This window comes from Eretmochelys imbricata, chromosome 9 (genome assembly GCF_965152235.1).
Source record: "Eretmochelys imbricata isolate rEreImb1 chromosome 9, rEreImb1.hap1, whole genome shotgun sequence".
In the NCBI taxonomy this organism is placed as follows: domain Eukaryota; kingdom Metazoa; phylum Chordata; order Testudines; family Cheloniidae; genus Eretmochelys; species Eretmochelys imbricata.
This window is the reverse complement of record NC_135580.1, coordinates 3,641,764-3,663,365: the sequence shown is the minus strand read 5'-3', so window position 1 is coordinate 3,663,365 and position 21,602 is coordinate 3,641,764. Positions and strand designations below refer to the sequence as shown.

At 47.8% G+C, this 21,602-nt stretch overlaps 1 protein-coding gene across 4 annotated transcripts in view; it reads left to right on the top strand.

The window, feature by feature from the left end:
* IL1RAP (interleukin 1 receptor accessory protein) overlaps positions 1-9,259 on the top strand; it is a 61,037-nt gene extending 51,778 nt beyond the window's left edge. For 2 of the 4 annotated variants that reach the window (XM_077826473.1, XM_077826474.1), the window contains one exon: positions 8,562-9,259. In XM_077826473.1, coding sequence (XP_077682599.1) covers positions 8,562-9,259 — 698 coding nt within the window. Of the gene's footprint in view, positions 1-1,227; positions 6,310-8,561 lie in introns of those variants that run through there. The other 2 variants (XM_077826476.1, XM_077826475.1) reach the window with 1 other exon arrangement.
* Positions 9,260-21,602: the final 12,343 nt, after the last annotated feature.

The following is a 21,602-nucleotide window of genomic DNA, read 5'->3' as shown; positions in this document are numbered from 1 at the left end:
CGCCAGTCCCTGCCCACCTGGACGGTGGGGAGGTCATTGCTGCTCCCCCATCACACACCACCGGGCTTCAACTCCTCTACTTCTTAGGGAAGTACCCTGCCCCCAGAGCGTGCGCCTGTGTGATAGGTAGAGGATTATGCTGTCCTTGATGAAGAAGCAGGGGGGAGATGGATTATCCCTCCAGTGCCGCTGGCAGGAGTGACTCAGGCACCCTTGGCAGCTGAATGCTGTTAAGTTCCAGTGTTACTTTCTTTTCCATGATATTTTCTGCCCGTGAACGATGGAAGCAGCCGCTGGGAGATGCGCTTTCAGAAGGACTTTGCATTAATTTTGTGAAGGTGGCTCAGGCAAATCTGCTCGCTGCTGCTGGAAAGCAAAGGCATCCGCTACCATGTCACTGACTCTCATGGTGTCGCTTTAGAGACCCCACATTAAAAACCTGGGGCGGCAGAGGTCATTGCCTCTGGGAACAGTGTGGGGGTGCGGTGATGAGGGATCCAGGAGCAAGAGCTTAATAATGGATCCAGGAGAGTAGTTAGAACTCCAGCAATTCAAAATTAAATTAACCCTCAGAACACCCCAGTGGGTGGATAATTACTATCCCCATCTCACAGCGGGGGAAACTGAGGCAGAGGAGTGAAATGATTTATCCAAAGGCCTGTCTGTGTGACAGCAGGATTAAAACGCAGATGTTCCTGGCTTCTCTTAGATCACATCTCCCCCTAGCTGAGGTGACAACATTGCCCAGGGGGATGACACCCCGTGACAGTCGTGCTTGGCTCCAGTAGATTGCGGGGTCTCCTTTTCTGTCCCACTGATAACTGGGATAAATCCAGGCCTGCCCAAAGCAGCCTTCCCGCAGTGATCGAGTCTCTCGTGGTAACGTGGCATGATGGCGTTTACATAGCACTGGCTCTGAGCGACCCCAGCCACTCTCTGCTCTTGGGGAGCCTGGCCATTTGTGCTGGAGAGAAGGGCAGCATGGACCGGGGTTGGGAATGGGGAGCAGTTCCTCTGTGGATCAGTAAAGGCCCAGCTGCTGGGAAGGAAGGGGGTGCTGGCTGCTGGAGCAGAGGCCTTCATTGGGTAGAGCTGCCTGAAGTGGTTGGGAAATCCCCATGCAGACACACACAGGGGCTCGGTCTCCCAGGAGGGTCTGCTTCACCGCAGTCCCTCAGCGGTGCGTTCTCTGCCGTCGCTAACCAGCTCGGTGTCTTTCTCTCCCAGTTGTCACAGATGAAACTCTGAGCTTCATCCAGAAAAGCCGCCGTCTGCTCGTTGTGCTGAGCCCCAACTACGTCCTCCAGGGCACACAAGCCCTTCTGGAGCTCAAAGCTGGTCTGGAGAACATGGCCTCCCAGGGCAGCATCAGAGTCATCCTGGTCCAGTACAAAGCCATCAAGAAGAGCAAGGTGAAGGAGCTGAAGCGGGCCAAGACTGCGCTCACTGTCATTAAGTGGAAAGGCGAGAAGTCCAAGTACCCACGGGGCAGGTTCTGGAAGCAGCTGCAGGTGGAGATGCCAGTGAAGAAGAAGACCAGGCGCGCTAGCATCAATGAGCAGGAACTTTCCAATTCCTCCCTGTGAAATGTGTGATAGAGGAGGGATAGCGAGGCTGGGGAGGGGGCAAGAACATACCCGCTGAAGGATTCCATCTTGAGCGTTTCAGAACGGCACCTTCCTATGGCCTTTTAAACTGCCCTGGTCAGAGAAGAGCTCACTGGCCAATGTTTCAAATGTGCCCCCTTTTATTTAGCTGGACAAGACCCAGTCAGCATTACATCCACTCTCAGGGTCTAAATATTTGCCATCCAGGAAGGGTGCAAGCATCCTTTGGGGGAAGGGAGGCGTTTGCACGGGTCAGCGTTCTCACTCTTGGGATCTGACCTGAGCCCTGCCCCGGTATTCTGGGACCTCGATCCCCCTTTGTCTCTTCTTAAGACCTTTCATCCCTTCTGGTTAGTGGCTCGTGGTGGTAACGACCCCAGCATGGAAGCACCGGGCCAGTTTGAACAAAGTCCCCAGACAAGCTGTTACGCTTTCAGTAAGAATCCTTGGAGACGGGCGTGGCCACGTTGCTCAGTCAGACACTCCTGATTTCTGCTTCAGGATGGGACGTATACTGCAACACATGCTCACACCTCGCACTCAGCTGGCTCCTACCATTCTTGGATGTGTTCCCATGGGAACAACTCCCTTCAGGGACTTTACAAATGTGAAGCGATTGTCACAGAAATGTACTTATGTTTTGTTTTGAAGGTACTCCTTGGTGGTATTTGTTTTACAGCCCTTCTGGCAAAAGCTGGCCCAGCTCAGAAACTCTTGGCAGTCTTCTGAGTTTCCAAACCCTTGTGGTGCCCAATCCTCGGAATCGAGGGGAGTTTCATTATTAATACAGTGCCGCAGATCCTTCCTTCACATGCGCGTGTGACCCTTATTTGTAGAACAAGCTCAGGGACTTCACAAGGGTTGCAAACGGCTCTGCTTTCCTGCTGAAGAGCAGTGTCCCTGTTCAACCTATGCCGCTGGCTATTGGAAAACACTGTGGAAGGAGTTAAAGGAGGCATTTTGTTTCAAAACCAAAACCCAAACCACCTCTCTCCAAGTTCTGCCCACATCTTCATGCGCTTGGTATGTGAGTCAACCAGCACATCTGATGCTGCCAGGCATGCTTGGGGTGGCGCTTCAGAGAGGTAACGTCCGCACTTAGGGTGACCAGATGTCCCGATTTTATAGGGACAGTCCTGATTTTGGGGGATTTTTCTTATATAGGCACCTCTTACCCCCCCACCCCCTGTCCTGAATTTTCACACTTGCCCTCTGGTCACCCTATCCGCGCTTAATGCTCTCCTAGCTCAGAAGTGCAGCAACAACAAAAGGTTAAGTGGGCAACTTTGCTTGTATGTCACCGTGTAGAACAGGCAGACCTCAGCAGGTCCTGTGGTGACACATGAGACTGAGTCTGCACATACTTCCCAGAGTTTCAGGGAAGGCTGAACACCCCTGCACAGATTATTAAGGAGTATCCAGCAATAAAGAGTTTTTATTTATTCTCTTACTTGTCCTGATTTTTGGTTTTGTAGATCTGCACTTTTTAAAACAACAGTTATGGAAGTGTATTTGCCAACCTATACTTTGTTTCTGAATTCCCACTCTCTGAAGTGAGAAGCACCAAGGACACTAGCTGGGCTGGATGTGCAAGAAGCAGTGCGATGCACGAGTGGAGCGGTTCTGGGCCACTAGCCCATGTCTGACGAGTCCTGACAAGCGTCTTTCCTGGTCTTAAGAGTGCCCGTCGGTGCTGGGCCCTAGTGCACCAGTCCTGCCTGCTTTCCAGCTGTTCTTTCAATGCTCTCACTCTGCTCCCTCCTGTTGACATCAGTGGTAAAGCCCCTTCTGTCATCAGTGGCAGCAGGGTTAGGCCGGGTGCTTTTGAAAATTCCACTCTGGGCTGCTTTATCCTGGATTAGACAGGAGGCACCGGCACTGGCCGGAATAGGCAAGGACTTGGTGTGCTAAACCGCTGCGCTGGAGTGTAAGCTCGCTGGGGCAGGCGTCTGTCTTATTACAGAGCCCAGCATAATGGGGCCTGGCTCTGGCTGGAGCTTTGAGATTCTTCTGTGATAGAAATGTTTACTAATGATTAATATTAGAGGACAATTAGTTCTCAGGGCAGGTCAGCTCTTCCCTGCTTTCCTAGGGGAGGAGGATTGGTTTTTCCATATGTCTGTAGAATTGTTAATCATTTACTATTGTCCTAAAATTCTCTTTCTCCCTTGGGACACCTAGATGTCTTGGTACATGGGGGCATTTTTGCTTTATTCTGGAATTGAGTGTTACTCCTGGCAAATGCATGTATATTGTTTGTGGCTAAGATTGTAACTCTTGGTTGACCTGTAACTCGCCCTGTCACTCAAGCAGTGTCAGGTTATCCAGAGCTGCTCACAAGCTTGAGTACCAACCTCAGGGCAAATTGTGAAGAAATGGCACAAACACCAAACTGGTTGTGAGTCCTATACCTAGATTTCACTAACCATGTATCTAGTGTGAACTCAAGCATTGTGACAGCCTTAACATGGAGTCACAGACGGTCCCCTTGGGCAATCCGATCTATCTTGCCACCTAGGTAAGCTTGTCCTTGTGATAGATGGTCCTTTACCCCCGCAAAATCACAACAATATTCAGGTTACTCCCAGTCCCAAACGTCCAGTCACTGACCCCAGGTCAGTTTCACCCTAGTATCTCACCAAAGCCAACACTTGTAGCCAATCTTATAATAAACAAACATGATTTATTAAGTAAGAAAGAAAATGAAAGCTATTTTCAAGGTTAAAGCAGGTAAGATACACACACAAATGGGTTACAGTCTTAGGTTACAAAGGGGTAATAGAAGGTGCCGTAATATGCAAGCTCTATGTCCTTTAGGACTAACCCAGGCCAAGACCTGGGGAACTCTGTTAGGCTTAGAAATCTTTGCCCCTAAGAGTTCAAGCAGCACAGAGCTTGAGGTTCTTCTTGCTGGACATTTTTATTCCCTTCCTCCCTGAGTTCAAACTGATGGGATGAATTTACATGCAGGTCTCCTCTTCTGATAGGGTGGGGAAGGGGGCGAATGCAATTAATAACCAATTTATTCTTTGATGTTTCACAATGGCTCATTTGGTTTCAATGGGCCTTCTTGCAGAGCAGGGCAGGGCCTAACCCCTCCTGCAGGAAGCCAGCATTTTACATGAGTTAGTGTTTCTTTCCTGTTTGATGAGTTACACAGCTACAGAGGTCTACAATGCAAACACTTAATGGTACCTTATAACCTGGACTACAGATGTTAAGCGAGATTAATACATGCAGCATTCTACAAGTATTTCATAAAGTCTAAACACATTTTTATAAATTGAATACCTATTTTAATACTTCTACCCCACAGCTGAGCCAGACGGGTTTCCGGCTCTGCATTCATTAGGTTTCAGTGGGGACCTAGGGGCCTTGGCATGAGCTGGCACCTGGTCTGCCAGCGTCACAGTCCCTGTGATGCCCATTGGTGAGACTGGGACACGCATTGTGGAGCCATTGTTAAAAGCAAACAGCTGGAATCTGTGCACTGTCCATCCAACTGGACAGGAATAGTTATGCTGTCCTGGAGAGACAGCCAAGGAGCCCAGCTGTAAAACGTCCTGGCTTAGGTCCCAATCCGGCAAAGCCTTTACGCACATACTTAGTTTTAAGTAAATGAATAGTCCTGATGACTCCAAGTCCCAAGTGGCTTCCTGGAAGTCAACAGAACTGCTCATTTGCTTAGGATAAAACATGTATTTTGCTGTGCTGGAGCCGTAATCCACCGCTGGCTCTGCAGTGTGGTTTCCTGGCGCCGTAAACTCAGTCTTCATGTTGTCACTTGTGATATAATCAGCACCTCACAGTTTATAAAACTATGTAAAGCCAGGATTAACCTGTAAAGTGCATCATTTTGTCCCATTTCTTCCTGCTGGGGCTTTGGAATCTCTTCACGTTAAGCATCTCCTTGCGATAAACGCAGCCAGAGTTACCATCAAGCAGCTGTGACATCTGAATGCAGGATGGAAGGCCCCACATCACACTCCAACCACTTTTTGTTGCATTCTAAGTTGACTTAAAAAAACAGCCTGCGTGCATGGAATCTGAATGTCCCCACATCTCCCAGCCATTAGCATCTTGCATCTCACTGCTGGCTCAGGTACCGGGAGACCCTTAGTTACTAGGTTAATAGAGATTTATTTTAGGACAGAAAATCCTTGTGTTTAATTTTACTTGTTTGATTTAATATGTTTTTAAAAAAATAATGGACCAGACCGTCCTCTAGTGTAAGTCAGCGTAACTCCAGCAGCATCAATGATTCAAGATGCTTGTGCCCATTCCCCGACAGGATTACCAAGAAGCAGGCCATCTCCATCAATTCAATGAAGGATCAAAGCATGCAAGTTACCACTGACTGCAATGGGAGCTGTTAGGCCAGCGTTCGGCTTTTTGAATGTCCCTTGCATAGGGCAGATGCTGGGGCCCATCCCAAATAAGCCTATCCACTTATTTATGAATGGCATTTGGTTCCCAGTGCAGGATTTTAGCACAGCTTGTACCTTTAATTTGGTGCGTTCATCTGATTCTGTGCTGTAACTTTACATTAGTCAACAGATAGCTAAATGTAAAGTCCTTCATTTTATCTCGCTGTGGAGGAGGACCAGCTTTGCACACATTGGAATGGACTTTGCTTTCCATTTCATTTGCTGTTTTAAGGCCTTTTTCCATTCTACGTTTTCTCACTTTTGTGATGTGTCAGTGTTGTTGGGTTTTATATACATATTTTTACTTTTAAATAAAATGTTTATTTTCACTTTTGCATTTAAGTCCTTGCACGGTTCTCCTGAGTTTAATTTTACTCCATTTCTTCATCAGCAAATACGTGTAGCCAAGGCAAAATGTTCTGTCCCAGCGGCAGCATCTATTGTAAATAGAACCCTAGCGGGTGGAATTCACCCCTGTGCAGAGACCCAGCATCATGAGGCCTAGGTACCACCTTAGTCACATGTATGCCATCCAAATAGCGGTACCTATTCATGTTATAAATAGCACCCAAAGGCCCCAGTCAGGACTGGGCCCCCTTGTTGTAGGGGCTGCACACACACATACACACAGAAAGTCTCTGCCCTGAAGAGCTTTCAGTCTAAAAAGACAAAAGGGGGATGGCATGGCTATTACCCCCATTTTACAGATGGGGAAACTGAGGCATGGAGTAAGTGACTTGCCCAAGGGCACGCAGGAAGTCTGTGTTAGAGCTAGGAATTCATCCTTAATCAAAGTCAACCTCTCCCTTAGGCTTATTCTCCCATCACCCATTTGTCCGGGAAGGCTTCTCATTCTGCTCAGGCTTGCCTCTTTCCTGACTACATACTAGCAGGTTGTTGATGCACAAACTAGCCTTTCCAGACTGCTAGCCAAATGAATGCTTAGGGCACCAGATGTACTCTAACTTTACAGCCTTTAAAGAGCTAATAGAAATCTGTCGCTTTTAGATTCCTTTTGCACATAACTGTGGGGTGCTCTGCAGTGCGCACAGATGCTACCTAAATGTGCAGGCACCAGACCAGAGACCTTCACAACAAAATCACTAGCAAGTAGGATTGCAGGAAGAACCTGCAGGAAAAACCAGCCTCCGTCCTCCCCGCAGTCTGGTTCTGTATTGCACAGCTGAGACCAGACAAGCTTGTTAAAACTGCTCAATGATGCAGCAACGTAACCTTCCCATGTGGCAGCTCCTAGACATCAGGGATCTGAACAAGGGCAATGGAAGTTGCTGGGTGCGCTCCTGTGCAAAGGCAGCTCTTTATAGGCAATTTTTCTTCTTGTGTTTATTAAAGTTTTCCCTCCAGCACGCTCTGCCCTGGTTAAACACTACCAGCCCCAGCTACCCTGTGCCAGATGCCATCACTCACAGTGCGAGGCCAGCCCTTCTGTGTTCGTTGGGTTTTCATGGTAATAATGTCAATTAGGGAGAGTGAATTTGCTAAGTGGCACAGCCCTAGTAATCTCTAGCCTGTTCACTGGGAAGCCATTAGCCACAACTCTTGCATTTGTCAGCGGCTAATACACTTTGTGTAACCCACGTCATCGGAGCTATAGCCAGGAAGGCTAAGGCTGTGCCTTGCTTCAGTCCCATTTCAATACTGTTAATAGTAAATACACGGGGCTTGTCTTGCACCTTTCCAGCTAAGGAGCTCCCCTTACTGTACAAACTTTAATGAAGCCCTCTGCAAGGCAGTACTTTTATTGTCCCCACTTTAGAGAAGGATAAACTGAGACATGGAGGAGTCAAGGGCCAGCATTTTCCAAGGGCTCTAATTTGGGGTGCTTCAATTTTTGGATGTCCAATGGGAGACAAGAAGAGGTGGCTTTCTGGAGTTGGCGAGAAGCCCCCAGTGATGTCCGTTACAGGTGTAGCCTTCTGAAAAAAAAGCTCTCAGGGCCAGATGAACTGTTTGTTTTCCTAGATTCCAAGGCCAGAAGGAACCATTGTGATCATCTAGTCTGACCTCCTGCAGAGCACAGGCCAGAGACCTGCCCCACAATAATTCAGAGAGTATATCTTCTAAAAAACATTTGCATTGCTCTAGTGATGCAAAACAGCTGTAAGCCCTATAGGCAAGTAATTCCCTACCTATCCCTTGGGGAGACTCTTGCTCCTTCCTGTTAAGTAGGTGCTCCTGGCACAGTTGGGGATAGAATACTGGACCAGATCTGGTATGAATACTGGTAGAATACTGACCTTTATGGTTTGCTCCTAAATTCACTAGCAGCCTTGTAAAGAAAACTTACCAGGCACAGAGTCTGCCTGCCAACCTGCACCGTGATGGGGATGCTGACTGAAAAATATCAGCTGTTGATATTTGTTGTGTGCTGGGACCATGGGCAAGTAACATTTGGCTGGACTGCATGAACCAATTTCTCTCTTCTCCAGCTGGGAAGGGCCATGCATGTGTCCAGTGAAATAGCCTCATTTGGCTTTGTTCTCCTCTCTCACCCTTGCCTCTCTAGATATCACTGAGGCAGTTTTTGACTTCATTCAGCGAAGCCGGAGGATGATCGTGGTGCTGAGCCCCGATTACCTGACTGAGAAGAGCATCAGCTTGTTGGAGTTCAAGCTGGGCATCGTGTGCCAGAACGCCAACTCCACCAAGCTCATTGTGGTGGAGTACAGGCCGCTGCAGGTCACCCATCCTGGCATTCTCCAGCTGAAGGAGTCTGTCTCCTTTGTGACCTGGGACGGGGATAAATCCAAGCCGTCCGGCTCCAAGTTCTGGAAAGCCTTACACCTCGCCCTGCCCCTGAGGAGCCTGAGCTCCAGCTCGGGTTGGAACGAGAGCTGCTCCTCGCAGTCAGACATCAGCCTGGATCACGTCCAGAGGAGGAGGAGCAGGTTGAAAGGCCAGCTGGAACCGCAGAGCTCCAGAATGGGCGCTGCAGCTCAGAGTGGGGTGGCCCCAGCCCCCAGGTCAAAGACCAAGCACCGAGCCAAGCCGTTCATGCCATGTCAGTGCTGTGTGACGTACTGTGACAATGGCGATAAACTCAGGCAGAAGAGCCGAGCCGTACTCAAGTCCAAATGGGAGACTCACCTCTGCAAGCCAGTCTCGAGCGGAAACAGACTAGAGCCCCCAGCTGCACAGCTCTCGGCTCTTGCCCTCTGCCAGTACCCCGATTTGTCCAACAACAACGACTTCTGTGTTCTCTAGCTGAGTTCCCAGACCACAGCAGAGCCACTGGGGATGCCAAGCGAATGGAGCAATGATGAGGGGTTTGGGGATTTCCCGGACTGGCTTCGCTTCCTTCGACATGTCCTCATTCTTTTCCAGTCAAACAACAGCCATGCAGGAGTGCTGGAGTGATGTTACCAAATGTTCCACTCATTGGCACTTGAGATGGGAGAGACCATGTAGTCCCAAACCGATCTAGGGACCTCTGGGGCCGCACAGGGCATGCACGGCTGGGCTGCTAAATAGATATAAAAAGACATTCAGTATTTCCCTTATGTTGGCCCAGGGAGATGGGAGAGGGAAGAGTTCCTGTGAGGTGAATCGGAGGGGAGGTGTTGACTAAACAATCTCCTTATGAAGGGGTACAAAAGTGTGACGTGAACTCAGGCTTGACCCTTTACCTTTGAATCAATTAAAGCTTCATTACTGATTTCATTGTGGGCAGGATCCAGCCCCACCTCCTGCCGAGGCCGGATGGGTCTCTTTCAGTGGATTCTGTGGTGCTTTTTCATATCCTTGTTTAAAGGGACATGGTCACAGCTTTAAAAAATAACCCCCGTCTCTCTGTAGGCCTTTTAGCACGCCTTTGCGCACAGGCCATTTCAGTGGTGGCCCTGTCGGGCCAGTTCCCCCACTGGTTGGCATGGGCCTTTCACACAGCCACTAACATTTAGAGAGAGGGGTGGCCAGCCCCAAAATAGGCAAGATAAGGCCTGAAACACACTTAAAAACCCCACTGTTGAAACGCCCTAGATTTCAAATGGACTGTGTCTCATTAAGTGATTCATGAAAGGGCCCTTGATCACCTCCCTCGGGTCCGGCAGACCTCGCCGCCAGGAAGTATTTCCTCCTGTGCACCCTGAATTCCATTTTCCCATGCTCGGTGTCATCTCGACACCCATTCCCCCCCAGCCATGGGGTTTGCAAATACTCCCACCTTCACCCCCTCAGCTGTCCTTTGGTGTCACACATTGAGTTCTGGAGGCCTTTACCTGGGAATTAATCCCTCCCCCAGCTCTTTAATCAGTCTGACTGCTTGTCTCTACGTTAAGTGTGGCTGTTGTTAATTTGTCTTCTCTGTGGGAGGCATGCGTTGGGAATCCACTGTAGGAAGCGTGTGGCTGGTGTGGCTACCAGCCCAGAGGCTCGGTTGGGGTCAATGGGCGCAGCTGCATTGAAGTCATTGAGTCAGTGCTGAGGGTCTGGCCTACATCTGCCTCCAATTAATACTGCCAGAGCACAGTGACCCTCCCGTCACTCTCTGAAAGATGGACAGGTGGCATTCATTCCACAACCTCTCTCCTGTGCCAAATTTTATACCCTTTTCTCTGTCATTAGGAGATTGAACATAACCCCAGGGGCTTTCCCATTACGATTCATGAGGAACTAAAAAACGTAGAGAGCAGCTGAGACAAACGGTAGGAGGAAATGGAGAAATAAAAACATGGTTTTGGAGGAATTCCAAATGAAACTTGAGTCTGAAATTAGCAGCCCTGTCTAGCGTGAAAATTAGAATATTCTTAAGGTCTCGCCCATCATTCCACCCACCGCAGAACTGTTTCTGTCAGTCTCTCTCCAGTACTACATGGCACCAAGGTTTACATGACTCAAGCCAGGTTCATATAAAGTCACATCAACCTTGAGTGATTAAGTAGAGGAGGAGGAGTGAGGTTGTGTGTGGCAGGAGAGGTAATAAACTGCAGAGAGTTTTGTGAAAAGGAAAGAAAACAGAATAGCCTCCTGAATTAGACAGTCCCCGTCACAGACAGCTGGATGTGTCACCTCACCATGGATGAAAATATAAGCGAAGAAATGCAAATATTTTGTCAATCATTGCCAGGAGCCGGTTGGGTTATTAATTGTAGGCACCGATCAGGTTTTACCAGAGAGCTCTGTCCTTGTATGACCATGTTGTAAAGTGGTGAGTTATGTTAAGGACAGAGCTGCCATTCAAATGTGTTGGAGAGGGTGGTAAAATTGTGAAGGGCTGTAAAAATGGCAAATGCAGCCCTTGCTGGAACAAACTCCCATCCCTCCAGGTAGGGAGGAGGTAAAATACTAAGGGCCAAAACCTCAGATGGTGTGTAGCTCCACTGATTTCAGTAGAGCTGTGCCAGTTTATTCCAGCCAAAGTGCTGGCCTAATCTTTGATCATTTGCTGTTATAACGACTGGGAGGAGAAGCCGAGCTTTGATACGTCACAAGAATGTGGACAGTTATTTGCTGAAAACTGGTAACGCTCTGTGGCAGCTTGTGCTAATATGACTGGGATAGTTTCCTCTACTCAGCATAGCTGCAGAGCTCCTGTGACTGAACCTTAGAATACAGTTAGGTTCATTCCCAATTGTGTGTCCCTCATCTTAATGCTTTTGGGTGGAAATCACTCCAGCACAGAAGGGTCCCAGCTCCTGGAGTCCTGTGATTTCTGTGGGAATCTCGGCTTTCATTTTAAAGAAAATTAGGTCTCTAGCGCTCATATTTGTGTAGAAAAATGCAAAAATGTAATGCCTAGCAGCTCCAAAAGCAGAAGGCAACTAAAGAGCCCCACATTTATTTTATTTTTTTAAATGACATGAATTTTAAGGGTCTGCACCAGGACTATGAATTGCATACGGACTTAGGTGGGCCTTTTGCACAGGGGCGGATTCTACCCCCTGAGAATAACAGTTAAACCTTGTCACACTGCATCTGCTCTTGGCAAGTGCAGACCTAACAATATGTCATTGCTCTCCTCTTGCTAAAGCTGCAGAGATATACACAGACCTTTAGCGTGGTGATGGGGGTAGAAAAGGCACTTCCAGATCCATCCTTTTTTTGACACATTTCTGGTATTAACATTAAAACTGACCCTTTAGTTTCGGCACAATGTTGTTGTCACCTTGGGCCTAGTGTAGTATGTGATTTCTCACATGTGCGCACGCATACCCACCCACCACGAGAGCTGTCCAGTTATCACGATCAGCCAAAGGGAGTAGCTCTCCCTCCTCAACTTGGCAGCTGTGTACAGAATCTCCTGGTGCAGTAAAACATTCAGACTCTGGCGTTTTCCCCTGCACTGAGATTGCTGGATTGAAAAGCTAATAAGTGTTTGCTATACTGGAATAGATTGTTAGTTTCATCTAGACCAATATCTCCTGAGAGGCTGAGGGAGCTGGGATTGTTTAGTCTGCAGAAGAGAAGAATGAGGGGGGATTTGATAGCTGCTTTCAACTACCTGAAAGGGGGTTCCAAAGAGGATGGCTCTAGACTGTTCTCAATGGTAGCAGATGACAGAACGAGGAGTAATGGTCTCAAGTTGCAGGGGGGGGAGGTTTAGATTGGATATTAGGAAAAACTTTTTCACTAGGAGGGTGGTGAAACACTGGAATGCGTTGCCTAGGGAGGTGGTAGAATCTCCTTCCTTAGAGGTTTTTAAGGTCAGGCTTGACAGAGCCCTGGCTGGGATGATTTAACTGGGAATTGGTCCTGCTTCGAGCAGGGGGTTGGACTAGATGACCTTCTGGGGTCCCTTCCAACCCTGATATTCTATGATTCTATGATCTCCTGCCTCTGGCAGGGAGCAGCTGCTCATGCTCCAGAGGAAAACTTAAAGTCAATGCACAGAGCCTTTAGCACAATATTTATACAGAGAGCTCCAGCCCCAGCTGCTGGTCAGGTGATGTATTGACGCATGAGGATTCCAAACAGAGCATGATTCTAGGCGGGTCAGAGAAGGCGGAGGCTAGGCTACCCCTGCTTTTTTGTTCGCGCCCTCCCTAGAGATCTGCTGAACCACTGAAGTTCTGTGAAGCTCCACTGTCTCCTTTCAGTTTCACTCTGCTCCTCCAACTGCAGAGGGAGAAGAGACGTCTCATGTGAAGCAGGATGCAGAGACCATCGGCGGGCCAGGGCAATGATTTTGGGGCCCTTGCTCCTGTCTGGAACACGTGCTGGGTGTTGTCAGCACCTAAAGTACACTTCAGCCATTTTAATCCTCGAGTTCCCAAATCTCACAATTGTGTCTTATAGTGAAAGCCCCAAGGAGGACACTCCATTTAGGTTATCAAAGAGGAGATTAAGGCTGGATTACACTGGATTACAGGCTATAAGTAGCTGCACGGGGAACAGAAATTTGATAATAGAGGGTTCTTCAATCTAGCAGACAAAGTTATAATAAGAGCTAATGGCTGGAAGCTGAAGTGAGACAAATACAGACTAGAAGTGTTGTAAGCAAGACCCGAGAAGTAATTCTTCCGCTCTACTCCGCACTGATATGGCCTCAACTGGAGTATTGTATCCAGTTCTGGGCACCACATTTCAGGAAAGAGGAGGACAAATTGGAGAAAGTCCAGAAAAGAGCAACAAAAACGGTCTAGAAAACATGACCTATGAGGGAAAATTGAAAAAATTGGGTTTGTTTAGTCTGGAAAAGAGAAGACTGAGGGGGACATGATAACAGTTTTCAAGGACATAAAAGGTTGCTACAAGGAGGAGGGAGAAAAATTGTTCTCCTTAACCTCTGAGGATAGGACAAGAAGCAAGGAGCTTAAATTGCAGCAAGGACAGTTGAGGTTTGACATTAGGAAAAACTTCCTAACAGTCAGGGTGATTAAGCACTGGAATAAATTGTCCAGGAAGGTTTTGGAATGTCTATCGTTAAAGAAATTTAAGAGCAGGTTAGAAAAACACCTGTCAGGGATGGTCTAGATAATAGTCCTGCCTTGAGTGCGGGGGACTGGACTAGAAGACCTCTCGAGGTCCCTTCCAGTCCTATGATTCTATAAATCAGGTGCACATTCTAAACAGTGAGGCTCATTAGCTATTGGATCAGTTTACCAAGGATTGTGGAGGATTTTCGAAAAGCTCTGCTCTAGAGCAACCACAGCTACTGGACTTGAAGCAGGAATGAATTCAGGGAAGTCCCTCTGGCCTATACTATACTGGAGGTCAGACTAGATGATCTAGCCTTAAAATCTATGAAACCCACCAGGACACGTGTGGTAGGCATTCTCCACTTTTGTGTCTGTGGAGTGAGAGTGTTTGTTACCCAGCAGTCTCTCTGTACTGCCCCTTTCCTGAATTATTGATCCAGGTCTCATTGGCTGTAAACTCTTTGGGGCCAATCCTTTGTACAGTGCTTGGACATTTACGGTGTTTTAGTAACAGCATTTGCCTCTTCTGTAGCACTTTTTATGCAAGGGTCTCAGAACACTTTATAGGGGTTAATGCCTTCAGCCCCACAACACCCTTGTGGTGTAGGAAAGCACGGATATCTCCATCTTATGTGAGGCACAGAGGATGGCAGTGAGTTGTCCAAGGTCACAGCAGAGCCAGGACTAGATCCCACGCCTCCTGATTTCCATTCCTGAGCTTGAACCACAAGGCCATCCTTCCTGTCAGCTTATGACTGGCATGGACAATAAATAATCCTTGGCACCTCTATATGCTTTGTCATCTACAGATCCCCACACGCTTTACAAAGGAAAGCAAATATCATTATCCTCATTTCATGGATGGGGAAACTGAGGCACAAAGAGTCGACGTGACTCATCCAAAGACACACAGTAGGTCAGGGGCAGAGCTGGGACTAACACCTGGAATTTCTGTTTCCTAGAGTAGTTGCCTTAGCTACTCGAACATGCTGCTAATGCAGCCTGCCTTGGTGTCCCACGGATCCAAGTGCTTCTGCATCTAACCTCGCTGGTAATAACTAGTCAGTGATCCCTTTTCATTCTCCTCCTCTCAGGCTGGTGTTTGGGCTTCCTCTTTAAATAGACTCTGACATCGCACTGGTAACAACGCAGCATCTGGGGTTTCAGCTCGTCAAACGTTCCAGAATTTGACCGATATCCTAAGGACGTTTGGAGAGGAAAAATCCTGGCATGCTGACTTGAATACACTGGGCAAGGAGAGCTTTGCGCAGGGAGTGTACTCAAATGACAACAACGTGGGGGCTGCCCCAGCCTTACACCACTAAACCCCGATGTGTGAACTAGCTGCAGCAGGGCTGATGAGCGGTCATTATTTCTGTGAGAGCAATTCAATAGACATGATGATGGAACTTTTAAAGGCCTTGTGGCAATGCATTGCCAAGTCCTGCAGCACAAGCATGGGACACTGCCTTGAAACCAGGCCCATTGACTGCCCCATCTTGGTGGTAGATTTCATATTGCAGCAGCTACGTGCAAATCACTTAGGGTGACCAGACAGCAAATGTTAAAAATCAGGACAGGAGGTGTGTGTCGGGGGGAGGGAGGGGGGCAGAATATATAAGAAAAAGCCCCAAAAAGCAGTACTGTCCCTATAAAATCAGGACATCTGGTCACCCTGAGATCATTCCTGTTGTAGACGGGTACCACGGAAACCTGGGAGCTGTAGAGCTGTGGTTCGCATTTCTCAACCAGGGCTGCACAGAGCTCTTCCAGGGGGTACATCAACTCATCTAGATATTTGCCTAGTTTTACAAACAGGCTACAGAAAAAACTTTAGCAAAGTCAGTAGCAACTGAAGTTCCAGACAATGATTTGTTTGTATGGCTCTGTATACTGTACACTGAAATGTAAGTACAATATTGATATTCCAATTAATTTATAATTCTGTGGTAAAAATGAGAAAGTCAGCAATTTGTCAGTAATAGCGTGCTGGGACCCTTTTGTATTTTTATATCTGATTTTGTAAGCAAGTGGTTTTTAAGTGAGGTGAACCTTGGGGGCATGCAAGACAAATGAGACTCCTGAAAGGGGTCCAGTTCTCTGGAAAGGCTGAGAACCACTGCTGTAGAGAACAGCAAGGACACACCTTCGAGTAGAAGCAATTTTGTGGAGGCAAACCCATAAAGAACATCCAAACCAATCCCACAGATTGGAATGCCCCTAAACTCAAACAGTGTGTGAGCGTTGGAATCCAAAACGGGATCTGGATTTGGGAATGGCCCCACTTATACGGGGTCCAGCCAACTCCCAGATCAGAGACCTCTGAATGTTGAGGGAATCAGGCATTTCAAGGAGTGGATCAGCATTTTGAAGCTCTTAATAGCTAGCTTTAAAAATAGCATTGGCAGGAATCAGTATTTCCAAATGGAGTTCAGTGAACATTTTTCTTCCTTTCCAAAGATAATCAGTGTCAGAAAGAAAGGATTATGCTCCATTACAAACTATTAGTAAATCAGGCCTCCCCCACACAGTTCTCCTTTCCCCTGGTCTATCATACGCCTCCCTATATTGTCCTTTCTCAGTTACCCCGCTTTAGGCCCCAGCCTTGTAACCAGACCCACCTCCTGAGAGCCCCACTGACTTTACAGTGAACTATGAGTAAGTGAGACAAGCCCTCGAAGGGGCCTTACTACAAAAGTGAAAAGCAAATGCTTGAGGAAGCAGTACTAACTCTTCCCTACTTCTAGCCTCACAGCCGCAGGTGAGTTTCTTTATACTCTACCCAATTAGTTAGCTCCTCAGTCAATTTACACTAATCAAGCCAGCTGCAACCCTCCAGTGCAGCCCATCTGAAAAATAAGCAAACACCCGCAAGCCAAACAGGCTCACAAATGATTTAGGGGATTAGGTTCCCATCTACCACAGCCCAGGCCTAATGAGCTGGTTACACTACAAAATGCATTCTTCCCTTGGGGAGTGGAAGGAGAAAATAAAGGTAATTGAAGATGGTTTTCCCCTGGGAAGTGGATCAAATGGTAACCACAGAACAGATCCGGAGATAACATCATGGCACACGCAGAGTAATATGTACTTTTACAAGGACATGCAGCAGTTACCCTGCTGGTGGACTCTATTTATCTCAGTTCCACATCACTGTAGTATCTGAGGGCCTCATGATCTTAAATGTATGTACCCTCCCAATACCCCTGTGAGGTAAGGCAGTGCTGGTCTCTCCATTTTACAGATGGCAAACTGAGGCCTGGAGAAACTAAGGGCCACATTTGTAAAGGTATGTAGGCACTTAATTCTCATTGGGAGTTAGGTGCCTAAGTAACTTTAAAAATTTGGCCCTTAGTGACATGCCCAGGGTTACCCAAGAAGTCTGTAGCAAAGCAGAGAATTGACTCATGATCTCCCACCACCCAAACTGGCACCCTAAGCACAGGACTCTCCTGCTCGTGAGCATGGCTTCACTGTGCATAAGGAAGTTTTCAAAGATCTGGCATCAAGTGTCTTATTAAGAGCTGGCACAAAATTATTCAGTGAATCTATATTGTTTGATGAATACCAGTGAAATTTGTCATATAATATTTTCCATTAATACCTTTTTCCTGCTATTCCATCGGCTGTCCCCATTATGTGCCGGCACGGATGTTCATGCTTTCCTTTCCTTTCAGCTGATTTGAACAGTTCTTCCCATCTGTACAAAGAGCCAGATGTTTCTAGTATGTACATTCCTAGATTTATCTGGAGATGGGGCTGATTCACAGAGTTCACATCCACCATCAGCTCTGCAGCAACCCTTCTGCAAAGCACAGAATGGCTCAGGTTGGGTTTTTCTAGGTTAGCCCATTATAGAGAGAGGCCAGAGCTGGGGAGCTCACAGCCAGATCTGAGCTCCAGTGGTGGGTGAGGGAGCCAGGATACAAGTCTCAATTTCAGGCCCACTGGACACCGAGGTTCGAGTTTTGCCCCTGAGATCTGTGACATCTACAACTCAGGACCTTTCTCAGGCTGCTCTTGGTGGTGTTGATTAGACGGCAGGAATTTGTGGGACCAGTTGGCATACCTATCCCCTAGTCCAGGGAGCTGCTGAAGTCATGCCCAGAAGCACAAAGGCCAGGATCATTGTGAGCTCATGATCTGGCAGTAAGTGCTACATCCTTTCTGCCAGATGCAGATGGCAGACAGCGTTTCTGGCAGCTGTAGCTACTCAGGTGTCTTAAGACCAGACTCTAGGACTCCCAGACTTGCTGTTTGGAGTCAGCCCCCCTCAGTGCTGGGTGATGCTAAGACGGTGGCTAGCTCTCCAGAACGGTGTCCTCTTCCCAACAGCCACCCCCTTCGTCTTGCTCAAGTTTGGTTTCCAGCAGCTGCCTTTCATCCACCGTGGCCAGGCTCCGAGATACGTGGGTGATGGTGCTGCGTGTGGTATAAAGTGGCGTGTTATCTGTGTATTGTTAGCATTCCAGTTAGTGATGTCTCATGGTGTCCTCCACTAGCTTTATCCAGATGGGTGATAGACTAGAGCCTTGGGACTCCACAGGTGAGAAGGCTAGTGGCTGAGAAGTTGTATGTCACTGCTTACTCTCAGTGCAGCCAAAAGGAAGGATTTCAGCCAAACCTCTGCTTTCCCATTAACCTTTGCTACATTTAGAAGCTAGACAAATTCAGACTGGAAACAAGGTGTACATTTTTAACTGTGAAGGTAATTAACCATTGGAACAACTTACCCAGGGTGGTGGTGGATTCTCCATCGCGGACAGTTTTAAAATCTTAAAAATATCTTCGATATTTTTTGAAAAGACCTGGTCTAGGAGTTATTTTGCAGAAGGTCTACGGGCCTGCGTTATGCAGGGGGTCAGACAGATGATCACAGTGATCCCTTCTGGCCTTGGAATCGCTGAGTCTTCCAGGTGGGACAATAATTGACTGTGATCCACAGTGTTGAATGCTGCAGATATCTACTAATATGAGGCCTGTTCAACACTACAAAGTTCAGCCAGCACGGTTGTGTCTGGTATAGGTGTGAAAAAATTACACCCCGCCTGTGCGACAAATCCAGCAGAACTCCCAGCCTAGACACAGCTATGTCCATAGAAGAGGGCTTTCGTTGGCATAGCGAACGTTCAGGGCAGTGGTGTTACCGTGTCGGCTGAAGAACTCCTTCTGTCTGCGCATGCAACGAGGGGGTTATGCTGGGATAGGCTCTGTAGCATAGACATGGCCTGGGATTAGACAGTGCCCCCATATTAACCCTCAGTGAAAATGCCACGAGTGGTGTAAGTCTTGTTTCACATCAAACACGTGGGCAGTTTCCCCTGGAGAGGTGTCCATGCCTGGCCAGCAGGAGAGACCTTGGGGCCATTGGCAGAGCTCAGTCGTAAGGGCAGAGACTTTCACAGGTTCCGCTGTGCAATATCTCACTCCAACCATTTCTCCTTGCCCCTCCCGTTCAGCAGCACCAGACTCATGCTCAATTTCTAAAAGAAAACAACACCCCTTGTTGTCCTGCTAAAGCCACACTTCTTAAAGGATCGGTTTGTTTTGGACATGTTTTCTGGGCCGTGGCCCCTTTACATTACGTTAGCGTTCATGCTGGCAGTCTCGTGATATTCCCTCCACACGTAGGGCAGGCATGCTTTCCAAGCCCCCCTGCCTGTCCCCCGCAAACACACTTCAAACCGACCAGTGTATCTCAAGAGAGTGGAAACTATTTGCTAAATATATTTGCCCAGAAGTTATTTATAGCTTGTGCCTAATGAACTGTAGGGCAGCCACCACTCCACACTGCACAAAGAGGGCCTTGTCTGAAGAAGCAAGCAATGATGCATGATCATACACTTCCTCAGTGACCCTGGTGACCTTTGAACCAAATGACCAGCAATCTGTAGCCTGGACCTTTTGGCCATTACAGACCATCAAGCAGGAGTGAAAGAGTTAAGGGCTGGGTTCTGTCCCCTCAGAGTGTTGTCAGACAGGCATAGAAAATATTGACCCATAACTCCATGGCATGACATTGTCCCATCATGGAGCCAGGATGTAGGCAAGGCAGGTCTCCCCAGCACAAATTCAGTTCAGGATTCATTTGTCTAATGTCCCTCACATTTATTTTCTAAGTCATGTGTGATAACCTCTGAAAACTCAGGGCAGTCCTACAGGATGGTGGTAACCTCATGGCTTAGTGTGAACACCCACTCTCCTCGCTAGCCGCAGAATTGAGATGGGCTCACAAACACCCTGGTGCCAGGAGGTTTGTAGATCCAAGAGTTCAGTCCAGGGAGGGTTCAGCTCATATTAAAACTATGACTATTTCCAAATTCCTTCTCTGTATCTAGGTTTGGATTTCAAGCACCAACCTCCCTCAAAGTTCAGAGCTGTTGAGATCCAGGGTTTTGGGTTAGACCCATCACTACACCACACTAGTCTCTTCCCTTAAAGGGGCTTATCTCCCAAAGAAACCAGATGGCTTCCAGGAATATTGAGCACATCAGTCTTCAGCACTGATGAAGGGAGACAGATCAAGGCGTGAGAGGACTTTTATGGCTCTCTATTAAAGGGAGAAGGGCCTGGGATCCGTTTTTCTGTATTGTGTGTGTCGGAATGTAACAGGCTACCAGGTGCTGAGGTAATATTCTGTGTAGATCTATTACTCAACCCTTTGTCCTGAGTCTCTCAGGTGAGTGCCCTGACCACTGGGCTGGAGAGTGATTCTCACTGTCCCTGGCCCAATTCATAGGTAATGAAAGGAATGGCTTCAACAGGAGAATGAGGCTTTGTCTACACTGGCACGGTCAGAAGGGTGTCAGCTGTGAGAGGGCAACTGTTGGTGGGACTTCCCCACGACAGGGAGTGTTGCCATAGAGGTGGAGACTGTGGTGGTCCCAAGGCGGGTTTACCCCGTGACCAGAACCCCGCAGAGAGGGATATAATTTCTTGCACTGCTTGCAGGGCCTCCAGCATGGACGGCACCAGGAGCTAATGAAGACCTCCGTTGCTAGCCGGGATAGCCGGCGGGGAGTGGGCTGGGCTACACCGTTCGACCTGAGCTGGGGTCCGGGATCCCGAAGGGGGTGAGCAGGTGCCCGAAACAGGGCCTAGGTCTACCCCAGACTTGTCCTTTCCCTTGCAGGAAGCTGGAGACCTTCCTCACCCCGTCTTCCCAGGCTTCTGGGCTGGAGCCACAGGAGATGGGTGCCGGCTTGTCAAATTTCAAGCTAGGTTTGTAGTTTGCCATCTAGTGGCCACTTGAGAAAACAGCTACTTTAATTTTCACTGAAGTATAGACTCAGGGTAACAAGATCACATAGGGTTCAATCTGTCCTGCTGGAACAAGTGCACTGTGACTATCTTGGGAAATCAGGCATCACAGTTAACACAATGTCTATCCCTGCAATTTCAAAACTAAGTCATGGAGATACAGCTTCAAATTTTCTACTGGCCTAAATCCATTGACTTCATTGGAATGACACCTGCAGAGAATATAGTTCACAGTCGTTTGGCAAGGACTGATATGAATCAAAGACCTGGCCTGCAGTGGTATGTAAAAGTGAGTTCTTTATGTCAAAAAAATCTTCCTTAAAAAGCAGAGATGGACAGACATTAAAATACTGAGGTTCTAAAGTGTTCTGACAGCCACCACCAAATGGGACATGAACTCTCTTGCACTATGACAGGTTTCAGAGTAGAAA